The sequence below is a fragment of the Hippocampus comes genome, unplaced genomic scaffold, assembly GCF_001891065.2.
Source record: "Hippocampus comes isolate QL1 unplaced genomic scaffold, H_comes_QL1_v1.1 scaffold128, whole genome shotgun sequence".
In the NCBI taxonomy this organism is placed as follows: domain Eukaryota; kingdom Metazoa; phylum Chordata; class Actinopteri; order Syngnathiformes; family Syngnathidae; genus Hippocampus; species Hippocampus comes.
Genome location: NW_017805852.1, coordinates 858,001 through 871,508, shown reverse-complemented (window position 1 = coordinate 871,508; position 13,508 = coordinate 858,001). Strand labels below are relative to the sequence as shown.

Below are 13,508 nucleotides of genomic sequence, written 5' to 3'. Positions count from 1 at the left end.
GGGGGTGGGGAGTGAACACAGAAGTAGGGGTGTGACGCAAGGCTCCGCGTTTGCCGGCGATGGTACCTGTGCCCGTGCCGGTCGGGTCGCCTCCTTGAATCTGGAAGAGAGAGAGCAAAAAAAAAAAAAAAAAAAAAGTTATGCCGCATGTTTCAAACCTTTTTTTTTTCCAAGTTAGAGGCAGTACAGAAGTGGTCTGTTGTGGCGACCACAAGAACTCGTCTGTCCTCCTTCTTCGAAATTGATCCATTGAGCCGGTGACTTGCTCAGAAAAGATTCAAGTGGCTCCTTCTTCTGTAGTCGCAATTCGAAAGAGGGCAGCTTTTATCGGCAAATCACCTTTAAAGTGCACCGCAATATGTGCAAGCCCAACAAAATGTTTTTGTGTTATTTCTCCCGCGAGCACAAGTAAGCCCCTAAGAAACATGAACAGATGGATGGTACATTGTGATTTCCAAGCAATGTTATAGAAGCCATCATTGGAAAACGTACACACTCGCAAGGGCTTTCCAGAAATAAAGCCTTGCATTTTCCTGCCTCGTTATCTCGCTGTCGGTCGACATCTTGGCCGGATGACTCGAGCACACTTTGGAGTCAGCCAATCCTCCATGAAGTGTCTCCAGTTGCTCCAGAATGCCGCTGCTCGCCTCTTGACTGGGACTCGTAATAGGGAGCGCATCACTCCTACTTTGGCATCCCGTGTCACTGGCTCCGCATTTTCGAGTTCTTTTCAAGATCCTCTGATTTGTTTTCCAATTTTGAAATGGGCCGGCCCCACCTTGGAGCTCCTGCGCCTCTTAAGCCGCCGCCCGGTGCCGAGGGTCTGCGGACCAGAGGTGCCGAGAAACAAGCGGAGCCTCAGAGGGGATGGAGCCTTTTTCATTGCCGCTCCCTCTCTTGCCACCTCGCTGCCCATCCTTCAAACTGGTCTTCAAACGCATTTCTATTCTTTGGCTTTTGACTCCGCATGAGGCTTGAGTTTTAGTTGGACAAATGGGATGCGGATAGGAGCTGGGCAAAGACCGCGTGGCTCGTCGCGTGCGTCCTTACCATAAAATTCCGAATGGACCTGTGGAAGACGGTGCCATCGTAGTAGCCTTTTTTGCACAGGCCGATGAAGTTCTCGCCCGCTTTGGGAATCTGAGGAAGCACAAGGCGCATGCTGAAAATTCAGTCGCGTTGAAATATGTCAAGCGTCACGTCCATTGCGTTGACGCTGTCGAGGGTGCACTGTGGGAAACGCCATCATGTCAAATGCAAACGGTAAGCAGAGCTGCGCGGGGTTGCGTGTTCGCCATCTGTCTCCTGTACCTCAATGTCGTCTACCTCAGTCGCTGTCGGCAACCCACCCGGCAATTTTTGGTCCTGAACCCGCAATTACCAATCACTGTACGAAACGTTTTGTCTAGACAATTTCATTTTGTGTTCAAAGAACCTTTTATCTTGGCGACAAGGTCAAGTGCGGTTGTCTGACGAGAAGCTCGCTTCCTAAAAGAGCAAGCGGCGTTGACGTCATTCAGGTCACATTGAAGTGCCCCCCCGAGGCGTCAAAGCCTTTTGACAACACTCGCCTCTTGTTCGTCTTCAAAGCACAAGGCCAGCTGCGGAAAACTCCACGTCGGCTCCCTGAATGGGACTCTTTGCGTTTGCGGGCGCCTTTGTGCGTGAGTTTGAGCTCCGAAATGCTCAGCCATCAATTTTTTTGCGACGCGACGGGAATTGTGATCGGCGATGTCAAGCGCGGGAACGAGGTTGGCCTGTGACGCCCGTTCACACGCTTAAAGACTCTCTCGCTTGAATTGGGCCGAGCTCCTTGCGGCGCAAAACCACGATGACAGTGGCCACGGCTCCCAAATGATCGGCACAGTGGGGCCAACTCCGATATGTGTCTTTTGGAAGCGAAGCAGAAATGATGTCTAGTCAATTCCTGAAAAATGGAATACGGCAGAACCATTTTTTTTCTGCGTGTGCGATGAAAGGAGACAATCAAATCTTTCATTTGGTAGTTTGTGTGGCTCCATAAGACGCAATATTGTGTGAGCCTTGAACAATGCTCTCGCTTGACCGGCTCAAGAAAGAAAGAGTTCGCTTGAAATACACTGACAATTAGTCTTGGTTTTTCGCGATTCGCGGGACGGCTCCGATTTGCAGGGGAACACCGAGGCCCGGCTTAATGAAATTCTGCAACAATACTTGCGATTATTTCCTTTCACCGAAATATGACAGCGAGTCAGGCCGCAGCGATGGGATTTGTCAGCCAGACCTCGAGTTCTATTTTATCTCGCTCGGTTGAGGAGTATCCGCGGAAACGTCGATTCTACGATTATTTCCTTTCACCGAAATATGACAGCGAGTCTCGGTTGAGGAGTATCCGCGGAAACGTCGATTCTGAGGTCAGCTTTTGGCGTGTCCGACGAGCGGAGCCGGAGGGGTTTGTCACATGTCCTTTTCGGCGAGGCGGGGCGTGCGGCTGGGTCGGTTCGGGTCCGAGAAACGCGGAGGAAGGTGAGCTGAGGATTTGTGTGATGGAGAGACTATGCGACATGCAAGCGCCGCTCATTAATTCCTAAACAGCGGGACGGAAATAGAACGTTGGGGGAGGGGGGGGGCAAGCATCATCCGGATTGCCTGAAAGGATAACTCATCGTTAAAAAAAAAAAAAAAAAAATACCTTGTCACAGTGTAACTCGACGTTGAGGTCTCCTTTGTTGGTGTGCAGGCGGACGTAACCTTTGTTCTTGATGTAGCTGTAGCGCACCGTGTCGTCTGAGATGGCGTCTGTGACACACACGCACAACATATCAGAATCCTCGTTGCAAGGCGTGCGCTTGTTTTGCATGTTTTAGGGCAGGGGTGTCAAACTCATTTTTTGTCACGGGCCACTTTGTAGTTACGGATTCCCTTGGAGGGCCGTTATGAATTTTGGGAAACCATAGAAATGTTGAATCACCTCCATAGATTACATACACGGCGCACAACAAATTGATGGATAACTCTGGATGGATAAATAATGACTGTTATTTGTGGATTACATATGACAATTTGACATTTTGGTTCAGACTTTAGCAAGCATGAAATTTGACATGCTTGATTTGCTTTCTCGGGCCACATAAAATGGTGAGGCGGGCCAGATCTGGCCCCCAGGCCTGGACTTTGACACCCATGTTTTAGGGTACTGTCATTGTGAAAGTCTGGGGCCACAAATAAGACGGCACGCGCACGCAGTGGTGTGATGGCATTAATTCAGTCGGGGTTAGGGAGCGTCTTGTTTTTTGGGTGGGGGAGGGGGGAACAAAATAACAATAACAACCAAAAAATAAACCCCACATGAAGGAAGTGTTCTTTCCACAAGTATCACAACTTCCACACAAGTAGAGAGCGTGAGCGAGTTTTCCAGCTCAAGTTGACTTGCCTGCTTGGTTGGTGGTGGCCGGCGTCATGGCCGTGGACGTGAAGGAGGCGGCGACTCTGCCCGTCGAGTAGTGAGCCTGAAGGACAAACATTCATTTCCACTTTTGAATGAGCAACATTCCGTTGACTCTGCCACTGACGTCGTCGGCTCGACCCAAACACGCATTTTGCACTTCTGCAAAAAGGGGAGCGTCACGTGAAAGCCAAAGACTGGGACAGCTGATTGCACGCTCTTGATGCCTCCAAATATTCACTGAGCGGCGCGAATCATCATCTTCATTGGGAAAGTAAATCCGTGAGGTCGTCTTCGTGCAGACGCTAGCTCGCGCATGGCACCGTCTAGACCTACATTGGCTTCACTCCCTCCGAGGAGGCACCCGCATTCAAGACACCTGGCTCCTATTTGATGGACTTTTATCATCAACCCGCACCTAAGTGCGCCTGGAGCGAGGCTCCAGCAAAGAATCACATACTTTGAATGTATCGACTGCAAAAAGTGAAGCATTTCACAGCCACGTGAACGTTAAGACATGCTCTCATCCATGCCTTCTCTACCACTTATCTGGGGTTCGGGTCGCGGGGGCAACGGCTTTAGCAGGGAAGCCCAGCCTTCCCTCTCCCCAGCCACTTCTTCCAGCTCGAATATAAGACGACCCCCACTTTTTCAGTCTTACAGTATTTCAATGCAAAAAAACACCGTCTTATATTCAGGCCAATACAGTAGTTAAACGAATACCTCTTGGTCATTGAAAACTGTACAGTATGCGCTTAGGAAAGGGGGAGCTTCCGCCTTTTGGGTTGAAAGAAGCCCCAAATTGGAATTGGAGCCAAATTCGGTGTCTCGTCAATGTCCTTACTGTGTTGAGCTTGTCCGTCTTCTTGGCCTCGGGCTCCTTCATGGTCGCGGCCAGCAGCTGGTCCCCCTTGTAGTCCTTGTAAAGCTCGGCCAGGGTCTCCCGGGTCTCGAGGTTGGTGGTCTTCAGGTGGTAGGATGGGTCCTGCTTGGCCTTCTCCTCGTCTGGATCACAACAAAGAGCCTTAGTGTGATTTTTAGCATGCGTACAAGAATCGAAGCTCTGGTGCACATCTGACCGGGATCCAGCACTTTGAGGTCGTTTTTCACGTGGAAAAAGTTGGAGACGTTGAACTTGTCCAGGTCGGTCGGATCCTAGCGGGGAGAACTTGATGATCGGCGAGGTTCTCGCCAATGAGCATTTCAAATGACACACTTTTAAAAAAGCCCACCTGAAGCGTGATGATGTCTTTTCTGGTAAATTCTTCATCGGTCAGCAGATCTTTGAAACTTTTGGTCTTGATGTTGAGCTGCTCCACTGCCTGAACAAATCGTTTGTGTTTTTTCGTCTACCATTTGATTCTTAATCCCTTGTATTTTTTTCCGCAAATATATGGGCATTTTTCATTTATGAATAGTGTTTTTGTTTTTTAAGTGTGTGTAGTGTTGTGACTCACCTCATAAGAGAAGACGTTGCCAGTGACCTTGTTGGCGACGATGTGAGAGTTGTTTGTGAAGACAGAATACAGAACGGGACAGTGATATTTGCCTGGTGAAAACACAAGGAAAAGGCATCGCCGAATGAATTCGGGGGTGGGGGTCACACAGCACGTTTTTTTTTGTATTACATTCAGAAATAGTTTAATTGTTGATGATTACCTTCATTGTTCTTGGAAAAGTTGAGTTTGATGAGCGACTTGACCTCCAGTTTCTGCATAGAAAAAAACATTTATCACCATTTCAATAATAAACACGATGGAAAGATATGACCCCCCCCTCCCGACTTGACCTCCAGTTTCTGCATAGAAAAAAACATTTCTCACGATTCAATAATAAACACGATGGAAAGGTATGACCCCCCCCTACCCAAGGAAAAAGTCAAAATATTACAAGAATCAAGTCTTTTTTTAAGGTTAACTTTTTTTTTTGCTTTCAATTTATATATATAGGTATATATAGATTTTTTTTTAAACGTTGTGAGTTGGTGAATCCGAACTGTGAATGTGGAGGGATTCAGCATATTCCACAAAATGTTTCAAGTCACCTCCCCAGATATGGGATTGGTGCCATACTTCTTGATCCAAGGAATAATGCTCCTAAAAGAGAAAGAGGACCCATCTTAACCAATTTAAAAAATAAAATCTGTTCGCGATCCAAAAGTGAACAGACTTACAACAGGTCAAAGACGACGCCATCGGCAGTGCACATCGGATAAGAAAATGGCTGAAGGGACAAGCTGAGGAGGAAGACAAAAAAAAATGCTTCAAGGTTGGAGTGTGCGTGTCTGCTTCCGTGTACATTTCAACCAAAAGCCCGTCAATAAAATGACTCACCTGCAGTGGTCGAACGGAAGCCGTCTGAAGTTTGTCTGCGGGATTTCTGACAGCCGAAACAAAACAAAACACAATACTTAATCGTTCCATATTCAACATCGTAGAAATGGAGTGAAAACAACGATGGCATGTCACTGCTGAGTCAAATGGTTAACGTGATACGTATCGACATTTTTTTTAAAAAAGCTATTTTGAGGAAAAAAGTTATATTTTACCGATAAAACATTTCAAAATTTGTTTTAGTGTCAACATTTTACTTTTTCAGGAAAAGAAAGGCAAAATATTAGACTATATCAAGAATAATCTTGATTTATTTAAAAAAAAACTTCAATCAAAAAAAAATCAATTCATTTTTTCCCTGAGTTTGCTAATATTATATTATTGTATTTATCCAAGTCGAAATATGAGATTTAAGTCAAAATTTTCACAAATTAAAAATATAGTTTTTTTTCTAGACCTCTTGTTACCAGTACAAGTCTCAAGTTGATTCTTACGAGAAAAAAAAGTCTTGTAATAAGAGGCGGGGTCCACTCTGAATTGGGTGCCAGCCAATCGCAGATGAGTATTCAAGCAGATCAAATGCAATAAGTCACCCCTAAATGAAAAAATTGTGCTCATTTTAAAAGTGACTTTAACTCATCTCAAGACTACGTTTACCTGCGCGCTTGCCTCCGTAGAAGTTGGTGTACTCTGTACACGTGATGTACCTGTGTGGGTGGAAGGGAATAAGAAAAAACAGAAACATTTGAAATCGGCTCGAATCAAATAAAATGACTCACCTGCAGTGGTCGAACGGAAGCCGTCTGAAGTTTGTCTGCGGGATTTCTGACAGCCGAAACAAAACAAAACACAATACTTAATCGTTCCATATTCAACATCGTAGAAATGGAGTGAAAACAACGATGGCATGTCACTGCTGAGTCAAATGGTTAACGTGATACGTATCGACATTTTTTTTTAAAAAAGCTATTTTGAGGAAAAAAGTTATATTTTACCGATAAAACATTTTAAAATTTGTTTTAGTGTCAACAACATTTTACTTTTTCAGGAAAAGAAAGGCAAAATATTAGACTATATCAAGAATAATCTTGATTTATTTAAAAAAAAAACTTCATGAGAATCAATTCATTTTTCCCCTGAGTTTGCTATTATGTTATTGTATTTATCCAAGTCAAAATATGAGATTTAAGTCAAAATTTTCACAAATTAAAAATAGTAGTTTTTTTTTCTAGACCTCTTGTTACCAGTACAAGTCTCAAGTTGATTCTTACGAGAAAAAAAAGTCTTGTAATAAGAGGCGGGGTGCACTCTGGACTGGGGGTGCCAGCCAATCGCAGATGAGTATTCAAGTAGATCAAATGCAATAAGTCACCCCTAAATGAAAAAATTGTTTTCATTTTAAAAGTGAATTTAACTCATCTCAAGACTACGTTTACCTGCGCGCTTGCCTCCGTAGAAGTTGGTGTACTCTGTACACGTGATGTACCTGTGTGGGTGGAAGGGAATAAGAAAAAACAGAAACATTTGTGACTGTGAAATGGGCTCGAATCGGCACAATTTAGACATAGCGCTCGTAATGGTTCGTTTGTTAGCATTAGCCACGGAAGCTAGCAACAAGAGGCGAGTTTTGCCTCTGTGGTGACGGCACATAATCGATCGTAATTAGAATCAATTTCAACGTACATTTTGTCCTTTTGGTGCTGCCGCTTCCCCATGTTTGCGTCTGTTTGTAGCCAAATGCGCCGAAGAATGCTTTTCGCACACAAGAGTTCAGTGTGTTCGTGAGAGATAGATGCGGATGTTGATGCGCATCCTCTTCTTCTTCGTCATCCTTCGTTTATCAGGAAGGCACTCAAACGCCCCCATCTGTTTAAACTTGAAAATGTTTTTTTAGCTTTTGAATTATTTTTAGCGCGGTTGTTAATCACGAACAGAGGTCCCATCTGTTTGACCACGCAAGTGATTCATTATTACAAATTATTTTATGTGTGTTAAATAAATGACAGATTGCCCTATTTTTAATGATAATGTACATCATTTATTATAGTGCAAAAATATATTTGGAATCATTTTGATGGTTTTTGTAATTAGAGTGTTGGGAATTATTTTTAAGTACTTTCGGAGTATGTACAATTTATTACAGTGAAAAATATAGTTTTGATCATTTTGAGTATGTACATATCGTCAACCGTGTTAGTATTAACATTTTTATGCAAACTATTTTACATATATTGTAATTTTCTTTGGGTTATCTTATTCAAATAATGTTGAAAAATATTGCATAATGTTTAACCTAACGCCATATATTGCTATGTATGTGCTCATCAAATCCTCACTTCAAAGACAGTGTCCAGACTGAGTGAGTTATCCTTGATACGAACCAAAACACACAATCAGTATATATTTGGGGAGAAAAAAAAAATTCACAAAATGTTTTGTTAAGCATGTAAACATTGTTAATTCACACGTTTTTTGACAGAGGCAAGGAGACAAACATGCCCAACTCATGTACAGTTATTTTATTTCCTCTTGGCATTTTATCAATGGAAGATATTTGCATATGCACACACGGGTGGGCTATAACTGTCCACAATGATCTCAACACGAGGCTCGCAAACCAACTCTTGAGAGGGGGGGAACGAGGCACGGGAAGCTTAGTGGAGTTGTACATTCACGCTTTCTGAAGCGAGGACACACGAGGAACACAAGCTTTGACGAATGCCTTTCCAAAAATAAAAAGTTTGAGATGTTTGATGGGTTTGCACCTGAGTTCCAACCGCCTTGAGCAAATCAAATTTGCAGTCTGAACATCCAATGTCATCCACGTCGTCGCCCTCGGCACTTAAATCAGTCAGGCGGAAACTTGGAGAACAACACAAACACATTCAGAACGCAGACACCAAAGTGAACACGAGTGAGATAATGACGATGTTGTTCGATTGTTTTTGTTTTGTTTCTTTCCCCCTCGGAAAACACTCCTAGTCCACAGAACGATATGAAGACAAATCCTGGAAACAAATAAAAACTCTCCGGTGTGATAAAACAGTTAGAGTGTCGTCGCAGGAGGAACGGGAGGAGGAGGAAAGAAAAGAAAGGGGGGAAAAAAAAAATCCTCAAATCACCGCAAATCCATCACGGAGACGGCGTCGTTAGAGATGGTGACATGGCCGGCATGCTGCGTTCAAGGAAAGAGACACAAATTCATTCCACAGCAAGGAGACATATTTTGCATTTTTCAGAATGTAAAACTGTTCCCAGGTGTCTCGATGACACGCTAGTGTGAATGGATTGCGTGCGCCAAGTGTAATTGGCATTTTTTTTTTTTGGGGTTAACTTGAAGTTGGAGCTCAAGTCGTCGCGGGGTACTCACGGTAAATAGAGGCGGGTCTTTACTGTGAGGGTGAAAGCCCTTCTGCTTACACGAGGAGATCTCATTGGTTCCCCGATCTGTCAATCTGAAGTAGCCGATCCTGGAAGAAACGAATGGTTTTGTGTTTTGGTCCAGCCAAACGTTCGTTTTTTTTGTTTTTGTTTTTTTTTGTTGCTAGGCAAGCCTCACTCATTGAACTTGGGCGAGCAGACAATGGCGATGGCCTCAGGCAGCATCATCTGGTACGAGCAGTGCGTGTGCAGGTCCACGCTGGACAGGAACGCCGTCTGCGTTGGGTGAGTCTATAAAGATAAGAGAAGGGGGAAACAAAGTTGAAATGAGTCATAACAATAAAACAATAAAATGTCATAATATAAAAAAAGGAAAAACAATTAGAATGCACACGTAAAATGTAATGCAATAAAACAAACTATGAAAAAAATATAACACAAATAAATAAATAGATTAATACCAAAACAAGTAATTATTTTTTTATTTCATTTACAAATATAAATGAATACATCAAATGGAATACTTGTGATTGTGATCTTTGACATGATGAAATCTTGAAACCCAAATTCTGTCCCTGCTTTTATTTTGATATGCTCCAACTTCCTCGCCATCTTGATGTTTAGTTTGTTTTTGTCCCGACTTTAAACAGGACTGGACTCCCGCACTAGTGACAGGAAGTAGGTTAGCTTGGCCGCGACACTCCTCCTCAAAATCAAAGTCCTTGCCTGTGCGGCGTGCTTCACGAGGCGAACGCGAATGTCGGTGCGACAGGTTTTTCCCGTTTGCGCTGGAGTACGACTGCACCGAGAGAATTTCTGGTCCAGGGCTTGACTCACATGGATCCAGCCCAGGGTGATGAGATCATACTGGTCCTGTATGAGGAAGAGCTCCTCCTCATTCTCCGTGTCGCAATAGTCGGGGCCGCCGCATTGCTTGGGAACGATGACGTGCGTCACGCTGAATGTGTTTCTGGTCTGGAAAGTCAAACAGTGGCAAGACTCGGTCAGACTTTTAGCCGTTGACTGTAAAATGAAGAAAAAAAGATAACAAAATATATTGCTTTCAATGTATTGCCAAGTAGCAGAAGTGTCATGCCAAGTTTACACACACACACACACACACACACACACACACACACACACACACACACACACACACACACACACACACACCTAATCTACATCACATTTCATGTCCTTTACACCTGAAGAGCGGAACAGAGAGCCTTTCAGGCTCACTGTACCGACCAGTTTGCCGCAGAGGATGCCGCAGGTTTCGACCGCCCGGCTGGTGTTGGCCTCGGCCAGCCGCAGGAAACTTCGGCACAGTTCCGACGGCACGAGTAGCTGGCGGAGGGCATCCACCGTCAGGTCTGCCGACAGCGGGTTGAGGATTAGGGGGGAAAAAAAAGAAGGATCGCACGGTTGTAGACATCACACACTCGCTAAGTGCGAGCGTAAAGTGACGTGATTGTTGTCGGAAAAATGAACACAATGACGAGAGGATTTGATGGCGTAATCAATTCTAAAAAGACTTGTTAGTCATAGCTCGAATATAATCGTTTTCAGTTTTTGACCACAATTTGCATTTTTGTTCTCAAATTAAGAATGTGTCTTAAGGCTACATGATCGACCACAATTCAAAACATTTTCCTCCCAGACACGTCACGTTGGGCGCTCGACAGAAATCATCTCTTTCTAGCCACAAACTCACCGTTGTTCCCGGGGCTGAGCAGCGAGCCGGGCTTAAGGGAACGGTCGAAGCTGGGCGGGGCGGCGGACGAGGGAGGGTGGTTCCCGGCCGCGTCGCGGGGGCTGTGCGGCGGCGCGGGCGAGATGGCGGGTGGGCCCATGATGCCTGGGATGAGCGGCGTGTCCTGGGGAGGCGCCGAAGGCTGGCCGAACTCCAGGAGAACGCGTTGGCGCTCTCGCTCCAGGTCCTGCCGCCGGATCATCTCCTCAAAGGCGCTGAACTGTTCCTGCTCCTGCTGCCGCCGCTGCATCTCGGCCACGCGTTCCCGTTCGGCATCCAGGGCCCGCTGGCGCGACTGCTGCAGAGCCAGAGCCTCCTCCTCCGCTTTCTGGAAGGGCCACGGCGTCATATGAAATGGTCGATGCACTTCCAATATTTCGAAAAGTTATCTTTACCTTCTTGACACAATACTGATCATAGTCTTGTTCAAATCTCTTGAGAAGTGCTTTCTTTAGGATTTCAGCTTGCGGAAAAGCCACGTCCTTCAATTTCTGCAGGACAAAAGGAATGAGAGGCAAGCAAGCAAAGAAAAAAAAAGTTTGAGAGAGACATTTTGTGCGTACCTTTTGCGTGTCCTTTTTCTCTGGAATATTCGCTGTTTTATAATCTAGATGCTTGGGAAGCTTTTCTACGAAGAGCCTATGTGGGGAAGGGGGGGGGGACAATGAGAAGGTCAAGATCCCTGGGGAACACCTCCACACTGTCTCGGGGAAGCTTCTCTTACGTGATGTACTTATTGTAGAGGACGAACGCCCGCTCAATGCTGCCCTCCTCGGCGTAGATGTTGGCCATGCGGATCATCTCCATGCCCGAGCGGAAGTAGCGGCGCAGGGGCACCTCGTCATTGATGTCCACCCAGCTCCCCTTCTTGGTAAGGATGCGCACGCGCTCCTCCGGCGGCAGACTGATGTCGCTGTGGTCCGCCATGGCCGCGGCCCCAACCTGGAACACTACAAACATGAAGGCCAGGGCTGCAACGATGAATTCAATAGCTCAAATGATTCAATAAAAGGTTAACTGTCTGCCTCAAAATTTCACGGGGTTCATTTTTCCCCCCACATGGGGGCCACCTATAGCGCTCATTTTTACAAACATCACTCGAGCCATATACACTCAAAGTCGCAGTTACTACAGCAGAATGTGAGATTAGCAAACTCAAGAGGAGGAAAAATAATATCTCTACCTTACATGCACTTTAACGAGGTTAGAAATTTGTTTTTCAAATCATATTACTCGATTAATTGATTGGATAATCTGTTTAACATTTAATTACGAACATATTTGATAGCTGCGGCATTCATAACCGAGCATTCATATTTGGGATTAGGGTGAACAATTTTCCCCCCAAAATCCCCCTAAAATTAATTTAACATAACTCAAAGGGACAAAGTGTTGTTTCCACTTGTTGCCATTCATACACCAGAAAAACTGAACAAAGCCAGATTCCACATGGACTTAGTAAACTTGTCAGTAAATTGAGAAGAGATCATCATTTTTTTTAATCTACTTTCGTTTGGTGATGTCCAGAGGGGTTTTTGGGTAATGTGAAATGTGAGCCTTGGCTCAATGGGAAACCCTGTTCAAATGTAATGTACTCGACAGCTAAAGTGTTTGAAGTTGATACCTTTACAATAACAGACCTTGAATGGCACTTTTTCCACTGCTGGATGTGTAAAAACACAATTGGAATTTGAAGTCTCACTTAATTGCCACTTTTCGTGTGTGACAAACGACACAAGGTTAGTTCAAACGTCATGTAATAATAGCACAACAGTCGGAGGTGTATGGATATGTCCCATATTCAATTTAGCTACTTTTCTCTTTCATAGTATTGCGAAATGTCAAATTTTACACAGTCAGAGGACTGCATGCCAGTGATGTTGCGTTAGCCGCGTGTAGCTAACCTGGCTACTATTTTTCGACATAAACGGACCAGAAAGAAGAACGAAACGTTCGCATCGGCGTTCTGGTTACTTCTTACCTGGTCGCGAGGTAAAACGGCGACCCTACATATATCGAGCCTAAATCGAGATCCAACTACGGACTCGCAAGCCTGATTGATGGAAGGAACTGCGCTTACTCGACATCCGAACACTTCCGCAATCATAACAACTTACAGATGACGCATTGTTACGTGAAAGAAGGGGCGGATGTGGTTGGATGTCACGGAGCATGCGCCGTATACCGTCGACGTCTAAGCCACGGTACGGGATCGCATTTACTTTTCAGCGTTTTACTGCTCTTTATCGTTTCCCAGAGTAGAAAACTACATACATGTATTTCGCCCTCCGAACATGCCAACTATTTTATGTTTTAATGTGAAACAAGTGAATTCAGAAGCAGTTTGCGATGTGACCAGGGATAGCTCCATGGTAAATAGCAGGGCTAGGAAAATAACTGGGGCTCCATGTTCACGCAAATTGATAGATGAAGTTTAATTTTAACTTTTGAAGGTGCACTTCCATAAGGTGGCTCGTTGGTCTAGGGGTATGATTCTCGCTTTGGGTGCGAGAGGTCCCGGGTTCAAATCCCGGACGAGCCCAACCTTTTTATTCGAGTTTTTTTTTTCAGCACGAAGTAAGTTGATAAAAATTATACCTGCGTGACTATAATACAT

The 13,508-nt window shown here is 44.8% G+C and overlaps 2 protein-coding genes and 1 non-coding gene across 6 annotated transcripts in view; 1 reads left to right on the top strand and 2 right to left on the bottom strand.

The window, feature by feature from the left end:
- Nucleotides 1-7,596, bottom strand: part of ppil2 (peptidylprolyl isomerase (cyclophilin)-like 2) — a 10,480-nt gene extending 2,884 nt beyond the window's left edge. The window contains exons 1-14 of one of the 2 annotated variants that reach the window (XM_019888493.1): nucleotides 7,441-7,596; nucleotides 7,194-7,243; nucleotides 6,537-6,582; nucleotides 5,598-5,660; nucleotides 5,469-5,520; nucleotides 5,084-5,135; nucleotides 4,882-4,973; nucleotides 4,657-4,746; nucleotides 4,504-4,579; nucleotides 4,269-4,429; nucleotides 3,413-3,488; nucleotides 2,672-2,778; nucleotides 1,051-1,140; nucleotides 67-100 (exon numbers count right to left, since the gene is read on the bottom strand). In XM_019888493.1, the coding sequence (XP_019744052.1) occupies nucleotides 67-100; nucleotides 1,051-1,140; nucleotides 2,672-2,778; nucleotides 3,413-3,488; nucleotides 4,269-4,429; nucleotides 4,504-4,579; nucleotides 4,657-4,746; nucleotides 4,882-4,973; nucleotides 5,084-5,135; nucleotides 5,469-5,520; nucleotides 5,598-5,660; nucleotides 6,537-6,582; nucleotides 7,194-7,243; nucleotides 7,441-7,472 (1,021 nt within the window). In that variant the 5' untranslated portion in view covers nucleotides 7,473-7,596. Of the gene's footprint in view, nucleotides 1-66; nucleotides 101-1,050; nucleotides 1,141-2,671; nucleotides 2,779-3,412; nucleotides 3,489-4,268; nucleotides 4,430-4,503; nucleotides 4,580-4,656; nucleotides 4,747-4,881; nucleotides 4,974-5,083; nucleotides 5,136-5,468; nucleotides 5,521-5,597; nucleotides 5,661-5,757; nucleotides 5,804-6,536; nucleotides 6,583-7,193; nucleotides 7,244-7,440 lie in introns of both variants that reach the window. The other variant, XM_019888494.1, reaches the window with a different exon arrangement.
- Nucleotides 7,597-8,261: 665 nt separating this feature from the next.
- On the bottom strand, nucleotides 8,262-13,006 carry stambpb (STAM binding protein b). 3 transcript variants are annotated; one of them, XM_019888511.1, is made up of 10 exons: nucleotides 12,873-13,006; nucleotides 11,616-11,833; nucleotides 11,455-11,530; nucleotides 11,287-11,382; nucleotides 10,853-11,219; nucleotides 10,387-10,511; nucleotides 9,976-10,113; nucleotides 9,317-9,429; nucleotides 9,128-9,227; nucleotides 8,262-8,932 (listed from the first exon to the last, which is right to left on the bottom strand). In XM_019888511.1, exons 1-10 carry the CDS (start codon nucleotides 12,996-12,998, stop codon nucleotides 8,876-8,878), a joined length of 1,416 nt encoding a protein of 471 aa, XP_019744070.1. In that variant the 5' UTR covers nucleotides 12,999-13,006; the 3' UTR covers nucleotides 8,262-8,875. The 3 variants fall into 3 exon arrangements, with proteins under 3 accessions (XP_019744070.1, XP_019744071.1, XP_019744072.1); XM_019888512.1 differs by having other exon boundaries at nucleotides 11,616-11,862; nucleotides 12,873-12,985; XM_019888513.1 differs by having other exon boundaries at nucleotides 11,616-11,841; nucleotides 12,873-12,985.
- Nucleotides 13,007-13,361: 355 nt separating this feature from the next.
- trnap-ugg (transfer RNA proline (anticodon UGG)) lies at nucleotides 13,362-13,433 on the top strand. Its single transcript has one exon. It is a non-coding gene; the product is annotated as a tRNA-Pro (tRNA).
- Nucleotides 13,434-13,508: the final 75 nt, after the last annotated feature.